Source organism: Polypterus senegalus, chromosome 3 (assembly GCF_016835505.1).
Source record: "Polypterus senegalus isolate Bchr_013 chromosome 3, ASM1683550v1, whole genome shotgun sequence".
In the NCBI taxonomy this organism is placed as follows: domain Eukaryota; kingdom Metazoa; phylum Chordata; class Cladistia; order Polypteriformes; family Polypteridae; genus Polypterus; species Polypterus senegalus.
In genome coordinates, this window is record NC_053156.1 from 67,342,754 (window position 1) to 67,366,373 (window position 23,620).

At 39.1% G+C, this 23,620-nt stretch overlaps 1 protein-coding gene across 5 annotated transcripts in view; it reads left to right on the forward strand.

Annotated features, from left to right (window-relative positions):
- Positions 1-19,635, forward strand: part of LOC120525284 (calpain-5-like) — a 46,051-nt gene extending 26,416 nt beyond the window's left edge. For 4 of the 5 annotated variants that reach the window (XM_039747431.1, XM_039747433.1, XM_039747430.1 and 1 more), the window contains exons 4-13: positions 6,071-6,282; positions 8,424-8,616; positions 8,741-8,934; positions 9,975-10,052; positions 10,132-10,324; positions 11,370-11,489; positions 12,431-12,627; positions 15,253-15,374; positions 18,902-19,038; positions 19,128-19,635. In XM_039747431.1, the coding sequence (XP_039603365.1) occupies positions 6,071-6,282; positions 8,424-8,616; positions 8,741-8,934; positions 9,975-10,052; positions 10,132-10,324; positions 11,370-11,489; positions 12,431-12,627; positions 15,253-15,374; positions 18,902-19,038; positions 19,128-19,304 (1,623 nt within the window). In that variant the 3' untranslated portion in view covers positions 19,305-19,635. The remainder of the gene's footprint in view (positions 1-6,070; positions 6,283-8,423; positions 8,617-8,740; positions 8,935-9,974; positions 10,053-10,131; positions 10,325-11,369; positions 11,490-12,430; positions 12,628-15,252; positions 15,375-18,901; positions 19,039-19,127) is intronic. The other variant, XM_039747434.1, reaches the window with a different exon arrangement.
- The last annotated feature ends 3,985 nt before the right edge of the window (positions 19,636-23,620 follow it).

A 23,620-nucleotide genomic window follows, 5' to 3' on the forward strand; every position in this document is an offset into this window, starting at 1 on the left:
TCACTAGTGGAAATCTGAAACAAAGATGTTCTATCAAAACTATTTCTGGCTTTCAATGAAAAGCTGGAAATGTTTTTATTAACACAAACTGTTAAAACTGAATGAAATGATGAAGGCAGTTGTTTAATATTAAGACAATCAGACCATGTAGCTGGCAACAGTAGCATAATGGTAAAATAGCATAACTCATTTATGCTTCAATAGCTTTATCAATAATATATCATTTACTTGAACATTTTTTTTAATCACCTTAATATTCACAGCAGATTCAGAAAGTATTCAGACCCCTTCACTTTTTTCGCATTTTGTTATGTTGTAGCTTTGTGCTAAAATTATTGAAATTCATTTTTCTCTCATCAAACAACATGCTATACTGCAGCATTACAAAGAAAAAAACAGAATTGTAGAAATTTTTGAAAACCTTATAAAAATAAAAAACTGAAATATCACATTCACACAAGTATTCAGACTGTTTGCAATGACACTTGAAATTTGGCAGAGGAGCATCCCATTCTCTCGGTCATCACTGAGATGTTTGAGATGTGGTCATTTCAGCTGATTGCACATAATTAGGAAAGACACACACCCATCTATACGAGGCCCTCCAATGGACGATGTGTATCAGAGCAAAAACCACGCTATGAGGTTCAAGGAATTGTATCAAGGCATAGATCTGGGGAAGGTTACCAAAACTTCCTGCAGCATTGATGGTTCCCAAGGGCACAGGTGCCTTCAGAATTATTAAATGGAAGAAGTCTGCAAAAACCACAACTCATCTTGCAGCTGGCCACTCAGCCAAACTACGCAATTGTGGAATAAGGGCCTTAGTATAAAAGGTGACCAAGAACCTATTGGTCAATCTGGCCGAGCTCCAGGGAACCTGTGTGGAGATGGGAGAAACTTCCAGAAGGACTGTGTTTTATGACAAATTGACCAGCCAGAACCTTGTCCTCAGTAAACACACATAGAAGCCAGCTTGGAGTTTTCAAAAAGGCACCTAACAAACTCTTGGACTGTGAGAAAAAAGATTCTCTGATCTGATGAAACTAAGATTAACATCATGTCTGGAGGAAACCTGGCCCCCCTCTCATCACCTGTGCAATACCATCCCAACAGTGAAGCATGGTGGTAGCAGTATCATGCCATGGGGTTGTTTTTCTGTGGCAGGGACTGGGAGACTAGACAGGGTTGAGGGAGGGCTGAACAGAACAAAGTACAGAGATATCCTTAATGAAGACCTTCTCTAGCTCACATTGGACCTCAGATTGGGTTAAGGGTTCAAATTCCAACAGGACAATGACCCTAAGCACAAAGTAGTGACAACTCTGGGAATGCCCTTGAGTTGCCCCACCAGTGCCTGCACTTGAATTCATTGAAACATCTCTGGAGAGAACCAAAATTAAATGTCCATCAGTGATCTCCATCCAACCTAATAAAGCTTAAGAAGATCTGCAGAGAATGTGTGAAGCTTGTCACGTCATACCCAGGAAGACTTTAGGCTGGAGTCGCCACCAAAGGTGATTCAACAAAGTACTAACTAAAGGGTATGAGTACTTATATCAATGGGATGTTTCAGTTTGTTTAATTTTAAATCCATTTGCAAAAAAATTCTACAATTCTGCTCTTGCTTTCTCATTTTTGAGTATTGCTTGATGAAGGAAAACAATGAAAAAAATGATTTTGGTACAAGGCTGCAACACAGAAAAATGTGAAAAAACTTAAGAGATCTGAATGCTTTCTGAATGCACATTGTGTGTTGATAAAATGCAGAAGTAAATCTAACGCATTTTCAAAAACAATAATCATTTCTACAGACTAATTAGAATAACAGTATAAGCAGTAATGTATGCAAGATCATATTCTGTATGTGATTTCACTATTTATTGAAAACGTCAGCTGTACATTTCAATTTTCAAAGTTCAGTTAAAAAAATAAATATTTATAAGAGTGACTGAAATATAAAGCCATAAGAAATTGATACTGCTATATTATTTTAGAAAGAAATGGCAATGGCTGGATCAAGTTCACTGTTCCACTCACTTCAGCTTTGCACATATCTGATATCAGTAGCAGATGCTGATCTTATTTTGTGGGACGCAAATTTTTAGCCTTCCATCCATACAGCCATCTGTGTTCTAAGCAGCCCATCCAGGTCCAGATTAAGAGGAGATGGTGACTTTCATGCAGTGCCAGTGCTTAGGTATTTTGTGCCATAGGCCAAGCTCATTAGTGGGCCTACCAACTGTTCGGTAGCTAACCTGTATGGCTGGGTTGCCCACCCCCCTAATTTGCCTTAATGGTTGCACTGGCCCTGCTCTCATAGCACAGGAGGAAGCAGGCCTGATTATGCATTACTCTTTTATTTAAACCAAAATTATACAGATACAGAGGGGTGTTTTGTCACCCTCACTGCCACTATTGAATTTGAGCTGCTGGATTCTTCTTAGACAAACAGGGTAGAAGTAAAAGGAAGGATGGTGGGGACTGAAAGTTAGCATCACTCTATTATTAAGCATGGGGAATTAAGGTTGGTGCTCCCAGCCAGGGGGAAAACTTGGAGGTTGGTGGCATGATTGGCACTCCAGTCACTGTAAAAACTTCACTCTGTTCCACTCCATTTAAACTAGTGTGGTGCTGAGGTGTCACCTGTTGCACGGCTGCACTCGGGTCCTAATTTGGCATCCTAAGGTGGCTCGTGGTGTGGTGTGGTGAGTGTGTCAACATGCTGTACCAGTGCATGCTCACAAAAACATTGCTGAAGTCCTCCTTCAAAACAAATGCGACACACCACTTTAAAAAGCATTGGAAGCAGCAACATTCTTCCCTATTCACTTTCCAACCTAAACCTTAATCCCTCACATGTCAGCCTCTTTAATGCCCTCAAAGATGTCATCCATGGCAAGAGGTTTGGAAAGTTATTTTAGAGGTTTACAAAGTTATTTTAATAGTGAAGGAATGACCACGAGAGTAGGATACAGGCTGATTCAAGAAGGGTATTCAACCTTTTGTTTCTCATTGGCTAAAAAGGAATTGCTCCAGGACTACTTTGTTTATGTAAATTGGGAAAATGTTTAGAAACTCCTTATCAGGTCTAGACAAGTATGTGGATGTCATAATGGGGTTCATAAAAAATGAACAATGTGCCTGTTAAAACAATCCACTTATGTTTTGTGTTATACTAGGGGATTTTTGCCCTCTGCTCGCTTCGTTTGCCCACCCCCTCCCCCTGGGGGCACGCTACGCACCAGCCACCTTGCATCTCTGCCGCTCGCATTGTGAAGGGGGTGGAGGCTGAATGCACGCTAAGGAGATGCAGTCGGATCAGCTGCTGGCTTGCTGTTAATGCTGCCGAGCATCGTGTTCTGCTTGTCGTGCTGCACGTTGATCATTTAAAAGCCTGTACTGCAGCTGTCCTTGTCTCACGTGACACTAAAATCTCACCGAGAAAATCACGTATCGTCTCCTTCCAGGCCTTCCAAGATTTTTTTGTATACAGTAATGGAGAGATGTCTTAATGTTCTTCTGTGTCCCTTGGGCGTTGTTGGTGGAACCCCAAGGCAAGGCCATTAAATCAGGCATCTGGGGAGCCACCCCAGCAGGTATTTAAACTGATATGGCTGTTATAGAGTTGTTGGATGGTGAATTATGTTTTGTGTTCTTAGGAATTTTACATCAGATCTCTTTCTTTTGAACTCTAGTTTTTGAATTAAGGTATGGTCTGTTATCATTAGATTATTTTTTCAAACTTCCTGAAGCTTTCTATGGCCCTTACCTGCAAAATATACATTATTTCTGGGCTTTCTTATCCAAATATTTTAAAATTGGCATTAATAAAAAAAATTTGAATTACCATTTGAAAGTTTTATATTTTTTCACACTGTTCTGCCACGGTATGTTTGTTTTGTTGCATTCATCACCTTCTTTAGGGAACAGTGTTCCTCTTACTATGATGACATTCCCATCGTCCCTCAGGGTCACAATTGCTGATGTCATCAGCGTGACGGTGTTTAGATCACCACATGAGATTCCTGTCTAACCAACATTTGGATTCCAAGAGCATCTCGTGTAGTTCTTTTTATTTATAGTGAATCTCTGCTTGTTATTTCGTACCTTGATTTTCTGATTAGCATTTAGGATTTAGTGAATGATTAGCTTGACTTTTTGCTTATCGACCCATATTTTTTGACCATGTATCATTCTCCCAGTCCTTTTACATAAAATCTTAGGTTTGTACTTGGGAACAGAACACTGTCTCAGTTTTCTATTTGCTTTAGGTTTCTACCCTTAAGGTAAAACTTATTTTCATTCTTTTATACTTTAATAAATTCTTTAAAAACTTTAAAGTACTTTGTTTTTTTGGCCAAAGTTTTTGAGAGTTTTCTCTCTCCCCTTTTGGATAGTGTGGACACTTGAAGTAATTTTTTTAGTATTAAAATATATATTCATGACCTGCTTTGGCTGGAGTAGCCTGCCTGTTGCCTGGGTTTGGGTTGAGTTTGAGTTCTGTTTAAGATTTCCTAATATGGCTAACTCAAATACAGTACTTATTTTTAGGTTTAGAGCATTTTTATTAAAAATATAAATATGTTCGGTCTTACCATTGTTGTTTCTCCATGTACACTGTCATTTTCTTTTATCATTGCCAAGGCATTGCTTAGTCTGGCGGATGACATCAACCATGCTAGAGTATAAAGCAGGGGCGTCAACTCTGATCCTGGAGGGCCGCAGTGGCTGCAGGTTTTCATTCTAAACATCTTCTTAATTAGTGAGCCATTTCTGCTGTTGATTAACTTGTTTTGCCTTGGTTTTGACTGACGTGACTCAAACTCCTTAGTTGTTTTTATTTTTCTTCAATGAGCAGCCAAAAATAAAATGAGACAAAAAATGAGCCGCCACATGGCCAGCTAACCTGAAAACAAAGAAAGGTGAAGTCATGTTGGTCTGTTCAGGCCAACAAAACATCTTGACGGTGGTCTTAGAAACAACAGAAAATCAACAGTCTGCTATGGCAGAATGAGAGCAGCAGCAACAAGTCCTGATATTCAATAAAAGCTTTAATTAACAGCAAGAATTGACTTCTCATTAAGAAAGTGGTTGGAGTGAAATTGGCTGGAGTTTGATGGTCATCTGTTGGCTCGTTTCACATCTCATTTCCATTTGGCTGCCATTTAATGAAGAAACAAATCGATTCAGAGGGCTGAATCCTTAAAACAGGGCTATGAAAATGAAGGGAAAAGGAGTTAACTAGCAGTAAAAACTGCTTGCTGATTAAGAAAATTGTTAGAATAAAATCCTGCAGCCACTGCAGCCCTCCAGGACTGGAGCTGAAAACCCCTGGTATAAAGGGTAGCAACGTGTAACTCCTGCTTATCCAATATTGTAGATAAGAACAGTTTTACTCATTGGTGACTATCAGTTTCAAGACTATTTGTTCCAAATGGATAGCTAGAATTTCTAGGGTTTTTAATGAAAGATAGGGCAAATTCTATACAAAAAAATCCATCCTATCTTTTGACTATGTCTCATCTTCTGGTCAATTTAAATCTCTCCTTCCAAAGGCATAACAATTGATACCCCACTACTTTCCTCCTTTGAGAAAACTTCTCATTTTTCTGAGCTTAAAAGGTTTAACATCACTTTAAAATGGATGTTGTCATTGAAGTTTTCAACATGTGATTGCATTATGCACAAGAACTCACATCCACCTATCATTCCTGTAATAAATCCAAACATAATGTGATACACATGCAATATGTTGCAGTTTTAAAAGATTGCATTGTGACGCAGTCTCAAGCAAAATTCGGTTAAGCCCAGTTAACCTCAATATAAATTGTATTTTACTTTGAATTCACTTAAGTGTCATTAGCACTATTAACATGGCTGCCATTGTATTTCTATCATCTGAAAGTAAACTCATTCCAAGAGGTCTAAATGTTTCACAAAAATGGTCAGCTGTTTAATGGTCTTTGACTGGAGAATTGTATTCATAATTTTTCAGAACATTTATGAAGGACCATAAATTGGACAGTGAAAACAGAACGATACTTGTTCTTCTCTCCATTTTTTTCAGGTGATTCCAAATTACAGAGAACAGGACTGGAATCCTAAGCACCCAGAAAAATATGCTGGAATTTTTCACTTTCGTTTCTGGAGGTTTGGATTCTGGATTGATGTGGTCATTGATGATCGCCTACCCACAAGCAAAGGAGGAGGATTGTTGTTCTGCCGATCTAACAATGAAAATGAGTTCTGGTGTGCACTACTGGAGAAAGCATATGCCAAGTAAGAACAACAAAGGTCGCGCATGTGGATTTTAGGAAATTATGACTGGGTACTGGTCTTTTGTCATTTTTTAAGACAAGTCATCTGTATATGCTGCACAATCCGTGAGGTACAACAGAATGGAGTGGACTTTGGATTAGTTTGTGAGTCTTGCTATGATATAATAGCTTTGGGAGCAAACATTCTGGTAGAAACCAGTGCCATGCAAGAGAGGTGTTTGGTTTAACGCCATTCTGTACATAATTTTTGGGGCAGAAGTATTCAAGAACTTGGGCAATAGTTTGAGGAATACTAACACCCCATCTTCATACAAAAAACCCTGCTTAGGGAGCAGGAACAAGGAAAAATAAATACCTTCTTTGCTTTGCTTCTATTTGATCGCAGTAGAAATTATCATAAAAAGTATGACATCAGTACTCTTAATTGGTATAAAATAATGAGATGTGGCGCCAAATCCCATAGATGCAGAGAAAAAAAACAATAATTTGGTAGTATTTAACCCACGTGAGCTTGGATCATCACCATCATTTGCTCCCCATCTACTGTCTCTCTTAGCATTCTCCACAAGGAACAATTTTGGTGTTCTGCATCCTGGTTGTTCCAGTAAAATTCCTGATCACTTCTTTTGATTTTGAATTTGGCTGCTCCCTTGGCGAGTTGAATGTGGTGAGGAGGTTCCTGGGGATTTCATTTATGATCGTTATTGAATCTTTTGCAATTTCTACTACATCTTCCTTTATTAACCTTTATTACTAATGGACAAATGGGACAGACATTTATGCACATCAAATGGTAATTTCCAATCTCTATTATGGTTGCTAAACAAAGCTAGGTGGGTCTGATCAGAATATGGATGATAGACCTCAAGGAAACCCAAGCTGTTGCAGGTGGTGATAACAGCAGACCAGTAGCAGGTAGACTCACATATCATTAATTGTACCATTCAATTGAAAATCCATTCAACAGAGACACCAAGAGCTCATACATAGTCATCACAGATCCCTTTGCTTTCAAGTTGCTCTGTTTTTCTCAATTTGCGATTCCTGCCCGCTGTCGGCCCCACCCTAGGGCTGTCAGCTTCAGTTGTAAAAAAAACACACACTACAGAAGAGGTTGTGGGTGGGACAGTGGGCAGAAACCAGAAAACGTAGTTATCAAAAATGGAGTTCAATGCTCTAACATCTGCCAACAACAGCAAAGTAAATTAAGATCATGTTTGGATCCCTGTTCGATTGTATGCCGTCCTCATTTACTTAGTCTGCATGTCTCTCAGCAGGGACCAGCTTCTCACATGTATTGTGTGGAGTTGGTGAACAACAGTTATAGATAGATAGATAGATAGATAGATAGATAGATAGATAGATAGATAGATAGATAGATAGATAGATAGATAGATAGATAGATAGGAAAGGCACCATATGATTGATAGATAGATAGATAGATAGATAGATAGATAGATAGATAGATAGATAGAAAATAAAAAAAACAAAATAAAAATTGCTTAGAAAGTATTCTTTTACAATTTTGAACTTAACTTTGGTCTGGTTTCTGGTTAAAAATGTCCATATAAATGCAATGACAGTGCACAGAAAGTGCAAGAAGACTGGAGGCATTACCTGCAGCATTGTTAATGATTCTATTTAATTAAAGTTCTTTCAGTACCATAACTATAACAAAGTGAGATTATTTTTTTATTTTATTGGTTAAACAGGGTTTATCTAAAGTTATTATAGTTCAGGTGTTATTTCTTGAGAATTGATCTAAAACTGGAACTGTGCAAAAATTCAGGGACAAAGGCTGTTAGGGAAGGCCTTGGTACGTAGTGTTCTTTAGCAATTTCATTGAAATTGGATCTAAGCAAGAAGTTAATTTTTAACAATTATCCTTAATTAATTGAAAGTTACACATATCGCTGAGGTCTCCTTCTATTTAATCCAGAGGATGACTGCTTTATTTTCAGTCTTATATTTACTTTGATAATTTGGTGAAGGATACATTTAAGTAAGATTTGAGAATATTCACCCTACAATGTCATGGAGGGATCAAAAGAATGTTGCTGAGGGTACCCATTTGCACATAATGTGTATTTTGTGTACCCTTAGCTCTTTATTTACTGATATTTCATTTTTTTTCACTTCTAGATTAAATGGTTGCTATGAAGCTTTGGAAGGTGGTAACACAGCAGAAGCCCTGGTTGACTTCACTGGTGGGATATCTGAACCAGTCTGCCTTGACCAAGGCAAAATTTTAGAAGGTCAAGATGAAAGAAAACATCTCTACAAGAGTCTGATGAAAGCTTACACTAGAGGTTCTCTAATCAGCTGCTCCATTCGAGTGAGGATTCATGTCTCGTGTTCTTGCCAGATTCCGCTGTCAAGTGCCCACAATTATTCTCTCTCTCTCTCTCTCTCTCTCTCTCTCTCTCTCTCTCTCTCTCTCTCTCTCCATGTCTTTGTAGCCAGCACAAGGGGAAGCCCTTGAATCCCAGATGGGTTGTGGCCTGGTCAAAGGTCACGCATATGGTGTTACAGATGTTAGGAAATTACGACTCGGTACTGGTCTGTTGTCATTTTTTAGGACAAGTCGTCTGTATATGATTCGCATGCGCAATCCTTGGGGGACAACAGAATGGAGTGGAGCATGGAGTGATGGGTGAGTCCTACTATGATATACAAGAACTAGCATCATCGAAAAGAGATATTTGATTTAAGGACACCCTGTACATAATTTTGGGGAGACAATTCTTAGAGAATCTAATCACTAGTTTGAGTAATACTTAACACTCAACCTTCATACAAAGACACCCTCCTTAGGGAGCAGGTACAAGCAAAAATACATGCTAATGGATCGTAGTAGACATTAATGCGATTTTTGATTGGTATAAAATCATGAGACAAGGCTTCAGAACCCATAGGTGTAGAGTGAAAAAAGCAACCAATTTTGGCAGTAATTAACCCACATGACCTTCCATAATAATCATCATCATCATTTGCAACCTTCAGCTGTTTACTACTGGATGAAGGTCTCTCCAAGTTTTCTCTACAAGGAACAAAATATGTTCTTCTGTCTCCAGGTTCTTATAGTAAAATTGCTTATCTCTTCCACCCATGTTGAATTTGGTCGCCTCCTTGGTCTCTTCTTGTCTCTAAGAATCCAGTTTAAAACTTCTGTAATCCATCTAATGCCCAACCATAGTATTAACACCTGAGATACTGGTTTTGTCAAGTTCTCAAATTGAAAGATACAAGAGATGACAAGTGAGTTTTTGAACCCTGAATCATAGGCAGTGTTTCTTAAGTGATTTCTTTAGTGGCGCCTGGAGAAGGAGGAGGGATTGTATTTTCAGAATTTCAAGTGCAATCACTGAAGATTGATTACATCTGATGACCATAAACAGAAATAATGCAGATGTTAAAGGTCACAAAGGAAAGTCCTCAGAAGCCTAAATGTATAAAGGCAGTTTTACACAATAATATTACAGTACTTTAGCATGGTTGGAAGACAATCTCCATTTAAATAGTCATGTCCATTTTCTGAACAAAAGGTGAAGGGGCCCATCATATTCTGCCATTCCCGCCAAAGAAGTGTCACATTTCATCCCTCTAGATGGGTCTAGCAATGCCCAGAGGTTACCTGTCCCCCTGTTTTTTTTTTTTGAGTGACTGATAATTTGTTTTGAATCATCACTTTAGGTCACAAGAATGGAATCAAGTCAGCAAACATGAGAGAGAAAAGCTGGGTGTGACCGTCAGCGATGATGGAGAGTTCTGGTAAATAAAAACTCACTTTCTTGAGTGTTCGCAAGGGTTACTGAGAAAAATCAAAAGAAAATTGTCTTCTGTTTTATAGGATGAACTTCGATGATTTCTGCTCTTACTTCACTGACTTGGTGATTTGCCGTCGGATCAATACCTCTTTGCTCAGTTTCCACAAGACATGGCTGGAGGCATGTCTCTTTGGGGAGTGGGTTCCTGGCCAGGGTCTCGACAACCGGAGTGGGGGTTGCATAAACAACCGTGATACTTTTTTACAGAACCCGCAGGTGAGGAAATGAGAGAAGTAACCAAACTTTGAAGCCCCCAAAATAAAATGCTAGACACACAGGAGAAGGTGTGTGAAGGGAGAGTGCAACAGAGTAATTCATTCCCTCATATTTTTCTTAATTTCCAGAACCTGCTGATTCCAGTACACGGTATTTGTGAGCCATTTCTCACAACATAGTGAGCAAGCAAAGAACCAAATGCACCTGCTCTAAGTACCATGACATTAGGTAGAAAATAACATCAGATTTGCAAATTTGGAAGAAAAATGATCCAGTCTCAATAAAACAGAGAAACTGGAACTAACACATAACACAATATTCTCAAACCTTCTTAATCAAAGTCAGTGTTTAGAGTGGCTGGAGCTTATTTGTGCAGCATTGAGTACACATCCAGGATTGGTTTTGGATGGGGTGCCAGTCCACTGCAGGGCACAATGATAACACAAAGGCACACCCGCACTCACACTCACTCAGAGACCATTGTGTAATTACCAATTGGTCTGAAAAGCACAAACATCAATAGGATGTGCAGTCTCTATGTAAACAATGACTGCGTGTAGGACGCTGGATCCTTGAGGTAGCAGCACTAAACACTGTGCCACCATTCTGCCCAACAAGAAGGGTAAATTACCAGTAAAGTAGGTTTATGCGTCTGCCATCTACAGAGCAAAAATGACTGGAGACATTTTTCAACATCTTGTTTTACTCATCTTTGTTTATTTATGGACAATCATTATTATATAACAAATATTTTGTCAACACAAAGCTTACAGTTGCATCAGTCAATATTTTAGCATTCTCACTAATGAGGGATTCAAGAATATCATGTAAAGCCTTGAGCTTATTGCAATTTATGGAGGTTTTGCCAAAAAACAACTTGATTTTTAGGCCATTGTGACTTTCTGGCTTTTGTCTATAAATTCTTTTTTGGAACACTTTAAATTAAAAGATAAATGGAAAACAAAATAAAAAAAATAGAAAAAGGATTACCCCATTCCTGTGCTGAAGCCGATGATGAGAATAATGTGTTTCTTCTGTGTCCAAGTTTATGTTTGAGGTGGTCCACAAGGAAGACATTTTGTTCTGCCTGCAGCAGGAAGACAGACGAGCAATGAGGAAGGAAGGGACAGGAGAGAACCTGGCCATTGGCTTTGAAGTCTTCCAAGTGAGTCAACAAACCACAGAGCAGAGAAAGGGGAACACAATAAGGTGGCATCTCAGCAAGTTAGAGAACATACAACTTACAACATACAAGCGCCCGGAGGAAACCCACGGGGAGAACATGCAAACTCCACGCAGGGAGGACCCGGGAAGCGAGCCCAGGTCTCCTTACTGCAAGGCAGCAGTGCTACCACTGCGCCGCCTTCATTACTAAACAGTTTAAATGAAAAACTGCCTGAATTATATTGATATTTAGTAATTCATCATTGTGACATCCATCCATCCATTTTCTAAACCCACTCTATCATAAGCAGGGTTGTGGGCAAGCTGCAGCCTAACCCAGCAAGCATAGGGTGCAATGCAGGAACTAACCCTGGACAGTGCACCAGTCCATCCGAGGGTGAAAACACACACACTGGGACTTATAGAACATCACCAGTCCAATGAACCTGCATGTCTTTGGACCATAGGTGGAAGCTGGAGAACTTGGAGGAAACTCACACAGACATGGAGAACATGCAGGATCTATACAGGGAGGACATGAGGCATAAACCCAGACTTGCTCTGATCACAATGATCAGATCATTCGTTATACACCCAACACCCCCCAAGTCAATAAAATCCTCCTCATTTGTTAATACATTTGGGGGAAATCACCTTTTCTGTCTCAAATGAAATTCAGGCCCTAGAAGGGATTTAGAAGGCAGATACAAGACTAGAGGAGGAGTAGAATTAAAAGATGGTTATAGCATTAGAGTAAACCATCGGCTGGGGGAACTTTGGTACAGAATTATCCTCAGTTTACAGAGATAGATATGAGATTGGGAGAGTTAATGGGTTGTGCTGCGAGGACAGGGGAGTATTGGATGTGATGTGCTCTTCTGAGAAAAGGTGTGAATAACAGAAGACCTCTCACAGTCACTCTGTGGCATCTGTGTGCTTTAGGTGGAAGTGAACCGCAAGTACCGGCTCCACACCATTCCACCAAAGGCTGCAAGTTCTGTCTACATTGACTCGAGGAGTGTGTTTCTGAGAACAGAACTGAAGCAGGGCAGATACATAGTCATTCCAACCACTTTTTCAGCTGGGGAAAAGACCAAATTCCTACTGAGGATGTTTACAGAGACAAAAAGCAATTTCAGGTAAGTGGAATGAGAGCAGGAGCATGGAGTTCACAAAGTTGATACTGTATAGGGCTAAATAAGAACAAAAAGATAAAGGTCTTTAAGGGCATGGTGTCCATTGCACTTGAGACTATATTCTACCCCAACTTGGAAATGTCAAATGCCAAGATATCTGACTGAATGTTTCATGAGGATAGAAGGGAGATGGGAGAATTCAGAAAGGTGGTTTAAAGGGAGAGCAGCAGATTTGGAATAATTAATATTAAAACTAGCCAAACAATGAAATATATGAGGAAGATCTGAGGTGCATTACCTCAGAAAAGCAGGATATTGTTAGTATATAAATAGTGTTTTTGAGGAATGCCATGTGTACAGTATATATGTAGATGTAATTAAGTCTGCTTTGCGGAGAGAAATGGCTAAAGGTCCTGGGGAGAGGCTGAAAAGGACTCCATCGCCTAGCACCTCTGTGAATTTGAAAGGGCCGAGATATGTTTGAATTGATAAAAAATTGCCACGATAAAGGCGTGACATATATAATACTTTAAAAACCACACTTATATTAAGTTAAAAAGTATACTAAAAAGTAAAAAATAAGTCCCTCATACTTCACTCATAAAATAAAAGGTGGGCGCTTTTGCTAAGATTTTAAGAAGTGTTTTTTGAATCTTGATTGATGAAAAGTGCCCACACTTATTTTATGAGTGATGTATGAGACTTGTTTTTTTACTTTTTAGTACACTTTTTAACTTAATATAAGTGTGGTTTTTAAAATATATATATATATTATTTTCAACTTTTTAGTCTTGGGTTTGTTTTAGTTCTATCTGTTACTAGCGCCATCTATTGGTGAAATCTTGAACTATTCTTCATATGAAAATGTAATTTCTTAACATGGATTAATTGATCAATTAGCAAAACAGATTATTGATTCATGTATTATTATCGGAAGTGAGGAAGTGTGCAAAATTTCAAGTCATTCGGACAATAGAAAGTGGGTTAAATATCGATTACAAGATTTGTACCAGACAACAGGTAAAGTTAATATAAAGCGTGGTAAAATAATAATAATAATAATAATAAAAAGGGTTGTAATCATATTAAATAATTCAGCTGTAAACTCAATCTGCCTCAGGATATGTCAGAGAAAAGCCCAATTCATTTGTTGTCTTGTTGACTTTATTCTGTACTGAGAACTTCTCAAGAGTGACGACCTTTGATCACAAAGGACATAAAATCAATCCTGAAAATCCAAAGAAGAGCTACTAGATTGTGGGATATGAAGTATGAGGAAGTACTGAAGAAGTTGAATCTTTCCGTCCTTGTAAAGAGCTTTTTGTTAGTGAGCTCTGTGGAAGAAACCACATAAAAGACTGAAGGAAATGTAAGCAAGTGTATATTAATAATTGACTCTTAATTTCTGGTTTCAGTAAAAAGAGTAGACACAGATCAAAACTGGTTTAAAGTTAATTCTGCGCACATATCAGGAATTATTTCCGTACACTGAATAGACACCTAAAACAAGTTTACCCAGTGTTATACTTAAAAGTTGTACAATAAGAACTCTTCTAAATAGTATTGTGAATAACATAAATCAAAAAAGTTCTGAAAACTTGCTCTTTTCCTGTAAAATTACCCAACTTCCTGTTAAATTGCCCTCAGCTCACAGAGGTTCAGTCAGACGTATTTAACAAGAGGGCTGATGACCTTTGCTCGACATACACGTATGGTAGAAATGTATTCTATCATTTTATTTAGCTTTTATAACTACGTTGATAGAGGTTCATCATCTTCTGTAACTTTGTTTCAATACAGGCCAGGCCAGGCCTGGCCTCTGGTACCCAAGGTAATGAATCTAAATTCTCAAAAGTGCAAGTTAAAACATTGTTTTTGGCTCATTATGTTTCCTCAAGGAATTTTGAATGGTTAAGCCATAAACCCCAAACGTCTTGGAATAATGTGCTAAAGTCGAAGTGTTCAGTATATAAATTAGAACTAAATGGAGGGAAGTGAGGCCTGTTGGCAATGGGGCTAGACTGTAAACTGCAAGTTTGCAGATTCAATTCCTTGTAAACGAAGGTAGAGATAGACTGACTTCCTGACCAGGAGAAATGGCTCCTTCCTTAGACGAAGTACTTGTGTATTGGACTGAGGGTGCCGATGAATGAATATGCTGACAGATATCAATGGTGTTCCCTTTTCTGGACAGGACTACGAAATAGAAGTAAAGGGGGAGACTGCCTATCATGGTTGTATACTCCCATGCTCTAGGTGGCTTCAGACCTCGTCTGGATCAACCATGTGCACACCCGCAGGGCAACCTGGGAATTGTAATCCTCCAGAATAAAAGGAATTTGGGAAGTTGGAGAGGAGGAGAACAATACTTTCCTGATGAGAAAAAGGAAAATAAGAAGAATTGTGCTTTTGTGGAAGAAACGTAGTTATCAGAAGTTATTTTGTTAAAATGAAAGGTCTTTTGAGGCCAAGATTTGACATGTGCTCCGTTGTGTCTAGGGTTTTGTATTGTGAGATGCCCCCTACAGGCCACACTCTGTACATATAAAATTTCTTGGAAAATCCATGTTGGATTTAGGAAGTTGCAAGTGCCGTTACAGTTGCTTGAACATTTTCCTCTTCTTACAGGGAGGTGACCCTGGATCAGCCAAAACCTTCCATTTGGCGCTGCTGTTGGGGCTCTTATTGCCGTGTCACGTCCATTCACCTTCAAAGTGCTGTTGGATTGGTGCTACGAGGAGCGAGCAGAGGTAAGAAACTAATAGACGACTATGCATTTAATCTGGAGCATTTTTTTACAGGTAATACTGTTTGCCACACGCTCTTCAAGCAGTTACAGATGGTTCCTCTTTGTCTTCTTATTGTAATGCATGGTGACAAACAACTGTGATGCATCACTCATATATGATGCTGGTTTCTTTCATGCTGCAATGCAACAGGACAGTAAAGATGCCAAGGGAGACATAGGGAGAAAAATAAGCAATCTTAAAAGATATTTAAAAGAAATGTGTATAATATAATCAAAACTGCAATGGCCTAGCAGCCTCTCTAAGAGGATTGTTCCTGCCCAGTGCTTGCTAGAATAGGCTGCCAACCTACTTGGGATTAAGCAGGTTTAGAATATACAGTAATATGGTATGGTATAGTATGGCATAATCAAAAATTAAAATAAGACAAATAACTTATAAAATGTTATGCATTACTGTTAGGCTTTGGGTTTTTTTGTTCTTTTTTTCGCCTTATACAATTTCTGGTATTAGGAATTTGTTAGTTTTCACATACCCCTTGGGGTCAGAGCGCAGGGTCAGCCATTGTACAGAGCCCCGGAGCAATTACTGGTTAAGGGTCTTGCTCAAGGGCCCAGCAGAGTAGTTCAGCAGTCAGCTCCAGACCAGTAAGCCTTCTGATTACATACAGTATATTGGCACCAGGACCAGGCCAATTGTGTGATTGTAGATTTCAACCACCAGGAGGCTGTGAGCCCACTGACTGTAGATAAGAGCCAACATGAAGTGGTGACATCTATGCATGTCGCAAGTGACCCAGGTGGAGATTCTACAGGGGCACCTGCTTGTTGAAGTGATGTGGGTGTGGCAAGGAATCATCCAGCATGGTAACTGCTAGCATAAGTGCCTCATTTCAGATCCTGTTTCCCAATAGTGAAGTTGAGGGGGTATTTAAAAATTGCTAAGGGCGCTTATCCCTTTAAAGAAAATGGTTGGCTCAAGACCTTGGTAATTGCACTCTGACCTGGCAGCCCAGAGGTAACGTACTGCACCGGCATACCACTACAAGCATTTGAAAGACAATCATTGGAGGATAAATTAGGGGAGAACTGAATTGGTTTGAAAGAACGGTGTCTACCAAAGACTAGAGGGGTATAGAGCTGATGGGTGGTACAGGACAGAAACGGAACTGGCAGGGAGTTAGTCGAACCAGAAATCTGCAGAGGAAGGAGGGAGAATTGATTTCTGTAATTGTAAAGTGGAAGAGCCACTCAGTTCAGGGACAAATTGTGCTGTTACACCTAGCTGGGCAGGAAGACATTTTACAATTTCCTTATTAGGTCTGTTGTTTCTCCACGTACTCATCCTAAATTTCTATTTCGACTAGATTTTTAATAAAATTTCCACTTATCTTTGGCATTCTGAATCGGGGTTAGGCCGTTTGGTTAAAATACTATTTTTAAAAAAAGCTATATGTATAGACAAATATTGACTTTAATATTGAAGTATTTAAAACACTAAAATTGATTTGACTTTATTACTTAAATTGGGCAATATGACAAATTTTTACTAAATAAAAATTGCCTAATATGTATAGTTATGATGTAGTGTAAATGTAAGAAGGCAATCTGGTAAATGAGACAGAAAGAGTTTCAAATAAGACTGCGTAATTGTGAAGTATAAATAATCTACAATGGAGTAGTAAGGACCTTTGTGTTACCTGTCAAGTAACTTGGTTTGCAGATTAACAATCACCTGTACCTTTATGTTGTAATGAAGCACAATATTTCAGATGTTTAGCGTTCATCAGTAATATAAGAAAGCCGATGAAGGCCCAGCAGCCAACAATGCAAGTGTGCAGCTAGAAATGAGCTTTTACTTACCGGTTTCTGTAATGGCAGAAACTCCACATGGATGCCACCATGGTGCACAAGTGCTTTAAGGCATCAACACTAATGATTGCACTGTTCTAATGTGTTTTATTACAAAACATATCACTTTTGTGATTAGCTGTTTAGAGTTTCAACATCAGTAATAAACAAAAAAATAAAAAAATTCAAGATTCTCATATAATAAAAATCCATAGGAGACCATTATTACAGCTAACACTAAAAATTACTTTCTAAGACGTCCTATTCAAAACAATGAATTGCACCCAGTTATATTAGTCTTATCTGGGAAGTCTGTTGTAATGCATTTATTGAAATATACCATCTTATAGAAATGTTCTTCAATGTATTGCATGTCAAATATGTTTTTTGGTATGTTGGTTCCTACCATCTATCTTGCAAAAGCTCCTTGTGATCCTGGACTGGGAAAGTGGGTTAGAAAAACACATGGATGGATGGAGTATCCAAGAAAATGTTATTTTTTTCTGAGAAAATAAAACAAAAAGTTTGGAAAAGCAACATTTGGTCTATCGGTTGAAAGCTGAGATACAAGACAGTGGACAGTAAGAGTGAACTTAGTCTGGTATAACTGTGATCAATGCAGAACAGCAGACATGTTTTCACAGACAATGATGCTAGACAATGCACTGCACTGCACCATAAAATCATCTGCATATCTGATTTGTGAAGGAGAATTGCATGTGACCATGATGTCTTCACTGGATCACCAATGGTAGACAAGTGTTGATGGGATATTGTAACCCACATTGATAATGTCAGAATAAACGTATCAGCAAAACCTGCTCCATCAATCCGGACACACTGAAAGCTGTTATGGAAAAAGTGGATGGTGGCCAAATTGGATGCCATGATGAAAAATCCGCTCCAGGGGGCGCTGCCTTGGAGCACTTTAAGCCACAGGCTTATTCGCTACTTCCTCCTAACGCTCCAGACTAAATGCAGATACTCAAAGTTCATTTTTCAAAGTCTGAACAATACACATGTATTAATTGATTGATTGGTTGGTTGGTTGTATTATTGGTCCTGTTATTCTGCATCTTTGTTTCGTATGTTTCTGCTGCTGTATGCATCTATGTAAAATTTTCTTTTCAATTAATAAGATTACAACTATATCTAATAAGTGAACCCATTATGCAGGTGGTCCTCTTTCGCTCATTATATCGTGTCACGTGTGTAACAAGCTGTGAATGTGAGGTTCTAGGAGTGAATCTGATCTTGGTTAGAATGCAGAGAGTCAATTCAGACAGTAGTCAGACCCCTTTGCTTTCTGCTCACTTTATTGTGTTGTTGATTTAATTTTAAATGGATAAATTTGCCACTTATGTGAAAGAGAAATTTCAGTTTTTGATTTTTAATCAACTTGCAAGCCTTTCTGTAAGCATGTTTTCACTTTGTCATTTTGGGTTATTGAGTGTAGATTGATTGGCAAAAATGGCAAATTATCCATTTCAAATTAAATCAAGACAATAACGTAAAGTATCTATCTATCTAAAGTGTGCAGAACGTGAAGGAGTCTGAGTACTTTCTGAATCCAATGAATATCTAAATACTCTTTAATCAGTCTAATTTTGAAATGTTTGCCATACAATGTCACACATTACTTTCTGCTAATACAACACTTGCTTCGCTTGTGATTTGCAGACCCAGACGTGTTTGCCATGATCAAGTGTGAAGGAACCTCAGTAAGGTCAAACGTATTTAAATCTTCAAGCAGCCCGGATTTCAACCTTAAAGCCATCTTTTACCGAAGAAGCCCCCGTCGATCAATCAAGATTGAGGTGAGTGTGGTTTCAAATGAGCTACCCATTTAAGGACTTGTCAAAGCACTGGGAGACAGCGTCACTTTAACCCGTCTTGTTACACACAGGTCTATTCCAAAGGTTTCTTCAGGAACATCCTACTGGGATGTGTTTCAGTGGACGCTGCTGTTAACGAAATGGGGAAGAGCCAAGTGCTGAGTCTGCAGGACAGCAAAAGAGGTAGCCGAGCAACGGGCTCCGTCCTCATCGAGACGTCTTCCAGTGACTGTCTGACGGACTTATAAAGTGCCTCCCCTTGTGAGCTGGACCAAGATCTACCCTGGAATAGAATATGGGAGCTCATTCTGATGGACGTGTGACTTATGCATCCAAGCTGGATTGGACAAGAGGCCCAGTTTGTTAGCGATGCTTCTTCCAAGCAGATGCCATGAACGATGGTATTAATCCAGGGTGGTGGGGTGGTGGACTCTCATACTCTTTTTTTTTTTTTACCTGAATGACATCAAATGTGCCATAATAAATCAATTGAATTTGTATACTTAGACTTATTTATACTTAAATTGAGGTGCTGGGCATCCCAATGGATTTAACAGGACCCAAAGAAGAGTCTCCTCAGCAATCATTTGAACTTTGGGGGCAACAGCATATTGTGCTCCACAAGATAACTCCAGTTTGAGACAGATAATTGGGAAACAGGAAGAGGCCAAATATGTTACAAAATGTAGAGTTTACATACTGTAGTAGCAGACAAAATAAATTGATACGCAGCACCGCAAAGCCGCCATCACTAAGGTAGACACAGAAAAGACTGTCAGTCAGCTGGTTAGTTATTTTCTTACCCACTTAGTCCTGAACAGGGTCACAGGGGTCTGCAGTAGCCTAGCCTCGCTGGCATAGGGCACAAGGATGGGACAAACCCTGGGCAGGGCACCAGTCCAACGAAAAGCAGTTAGAGCAGAAAATAAGCACAGCCACTGTGAGACAAACTTAAAATGCAAAAGAGAAAAGGTAGATTTATAAACTAAACATTAACTGTGACAGTGACACATAGACAAGCTTGAGTAGTGAAAATCTGGAGAAAAACAAATAGACTTTGGAATAAGATGTTCCTGGAAGGCTTCCACTGTCTTGATATGAGGTACAGAATGAGAATACAAGGGTCAATTAGCAGGAAAATAAAGCTTTGCTAATCCCTAGCCGAGTTCTGGGGATGACAGAGTTAAAGACTGGAAAGCCACGTGGAAGGTGGTGTTCAGGCATCTGAGGGCAGCATCTCAAGACTGTTTTAAATGGTTACTGGTTCAGAAAGAGAGAGACAGTTGCAAAGTAACTCCTGTAATAGAATAAAAGTTTGCAAAGGTGTGATGTGATGTTTCTGAATGAAGAGAGGAGGAGAAACGTTCCCTTCTTACAAAGTTTCTCCAGTGATTTTAAGATCTCAGACTTCTTTGAGATACGACATTGGAAGCTGTCAGTGCTGTCATGGCTGTCTGAGAAATTCATTTTGCAAAAGCTGGGATCTTGTGAAGAAGAAGGAGAAGAATTCAGGCTCCTTGAGTGCTGGAGGTGGTCCTACAAGCAGCTGCTTAGTCTTGTTTGTTTTCACCTGTACATTGTTAGCAAATGTCCATGCACTGATGTCATGGAGGCTGGCACTGAGCTTAAGTGACATTCATGTAGGGCTTGGTATCATCTTCATACAAGTGTAATTTGGGGTCATGGTGACCGGTCAGACATCTCAGTGCTAACATTAGGAAAAAAGCACACCAAGAATTAAAGCTTGTGAACCAAGAGAGGCTAGGGGTCTACGTCTCCACCAAAGACCAGACAAGTAAAATCCAGAAGGTAAAGCACAGCTCTTCAGTTTATTTTGGAGAATGTGGAGGTCAACAGTATCAATGGTTGCAGGATCACAGAGGGAGATCCATCATAAGTGAGGAGGAGAATTTTCGTAAAGAATGTAGTGGTGAAGCTCAAACCCGACTGGAAAATTTCAAAGAGATGGTTCATGTCTGTTAGGTGCCAAGTAAGCTGAACAGAAACAATGAAGTGAAAAGGAAGACTCAGTTGGTGGGGAAGTTCATAAGAATGAAAGTTAGGATTTGATGAAGGCAACACATTATGTTGTAATCATGGTAGTTATCAAAAAGAGCTTACTGAATCTTGATAAATACAAAGTGATTTGGACATAAAAATGTAATTTTAGTGCAGTATATTAATTTCAATTAATGTATCTGTAATGAAACAATATCCCTAGACATAAGTACTGTGCTGTATTTCCCAGTTAGAGCTGTCCAGGTGTACTCCCAGTAAAACTCACAACAGTTTATTATTTTTTTTATTATTATTATGCCGTTTCTCTCTAATATTTATTTCCTCGGACTGTACCTCTCCTGGGTGTTAGGTGAACAGCAGGAACAAACCTTTACCCACAGACTCAACAAAGACACCCCAATGTGACACACATTTGACAATGTGGGAGGAAAACTGGAATAGCGGGCGGCCCACAGCACAAACATGCCAACTTGAGAGAGAGGGTGCCCAGCAATTTGGGGAAACTTCACAAGTCTTTGATGTTGCAAGTTAATCGTTTGTGAAACCACCAGACAAAGCAACTCCTAGGCATACTTTTACTAGAAAGTGCATCTCTAGGACTATCAGATCTTTAAAGGGGGTTGGCACTCAGTAAGTCATTGGCACTCAGCTGATAAGATTTCCCATTATCTTTCTTTTAGGTTTGAAATTTTTAGGCTCTCTCACTCTATGCAGCCATAAATGGAAATGACCGAGAAGATGAATGTTGTTCTAGGCAGAAGAGAGAGGATTAAATGGGAAATGCAAAAAATAAAAAAGTTGAACTGATAAACATGTGAAGGAAAGTGAAATCAGAATTTAGTGAGGAATTAAAGGGACTTTCCAACTTACCTAAAAAAATCAAGCTGGGACTCTCATAGCTGTGTTTTAGTGGCCACCTGATGTTACCAGTGAGACCAAGTAATAAACTTTCTCATTCAATTTATTAATATTATTAACACGTATGAATTAGCTGCTGCCTTCTGCTCACTGTTGCCAGAATAGGCTCTGGTTCTCATGCCCTTAAACGGGTCAAACACGGTTATAAAATGGACGCATAGAAATTTATTTGGACAAGTCTTATCCATCCTCCCTTACGAAAATGCTTCAGATCCATTATGCTCTGTATGCAGAGCAGCTATTTTATTAAGTTTTAATATACACTGTAAAACAGTAAAGCTAAGAAACTCTTTATATTGTGGGTTGTCATGCTAATAAATAAATAGAGAAATTCTCTGCCTGTTTTAGTTTTGTCCTGGAGGAGACCTCTGGGAGCACCAGGTGATATCTGCTGCCATTTTTTTTCTTCATGTTCAACTGCATCCCCTTAAGTTTTCTCCTTTAGTGTCGGGCTGTTTCAAACATTACATGAGTTATTAAATTCCTTTATGTGCAGCCCAATTTTTACCTGCTTTATGAAAATATAAAACCTTTACTGATGTACGATTATTCTTGAAAGTTTATAGAACTGCAGTAAAATTGTGATAGCCTCTTTAGCATTATGCTTACCCCAGGAAAAACAAAAGCATTAATATTTTCTTCAACAACAAAAAAATATTACATGTAACAAAACATGTAAATACCAAAATGTCAACACCAATACAGCGAGAAAGATACACTATGTCCACTGCTGTACTGATGCAGATTTAGTCTTGTGACCCGTTTTGAAACAGCCAGCAATGCTCAGAGCGTACGTGTATTTCTTTGCCAGCTTTTCTCAGTATATTTTTTTCTGCTGCTTGAGCATGACAGGGTAGAAGATCAGCGCCTGACCTGCATGAGTGATGCAGCCTTTGTGTTATCGTAGGCTTAGCGGCTGCATTGTGAGCAGTGTGGGCGAACGTCTGTCCTTCCATTTGATTACAATCATTTTGTCACATACCTGCTTGCACCACGATGAACCTTCAGGCACACAAACTCACCAGGCGGTTATACAGGTGGCATATGAATCAGTTTCACTATCCACGTCAGCATCTGATCAGCATTATTACCACTATCTCTTGACTCAACTAGTGGTTCAGTTTCAGTTTGTTCTAAAACTGGCTTTACAGCATCTTGTTTACATGCCGTTGTGCTCCGAATATTCATGAATATTGACGATTACCTTAGACTGGCAAAATGCAAAGAGAGTTTATGGTTTTCTGCAGCAGCTTATTTTATCCACAAGATGGCAACAGACTACTGTCCCAAGAGTTACTCAAGCTAAGCAGTGCACATGTGAACAATACATCCACCCCAGAAAGGCACTCTGCTTAAATCATAGCTGCCCAGGATTATGAGCTCAAGTCACACTTGGTGTTAATACTAAGGAAGTGAATTCTGCCATCTAGCACTAAACTGCTAAAGACCAACATTCATTTTTATTTCAAGATCGGACACAAATTGCTTTTCTCCATTTCATGCCTGCCTTGTCTAATTTTGTGTCATTCCCCTCTAAATCTTTACTCCACTAAGAAAGCAGATTTAGATGACATTCAGCTGCAGAAAACCTTCACTTTACATTCCAAACCACGTGATTGAACTCCAG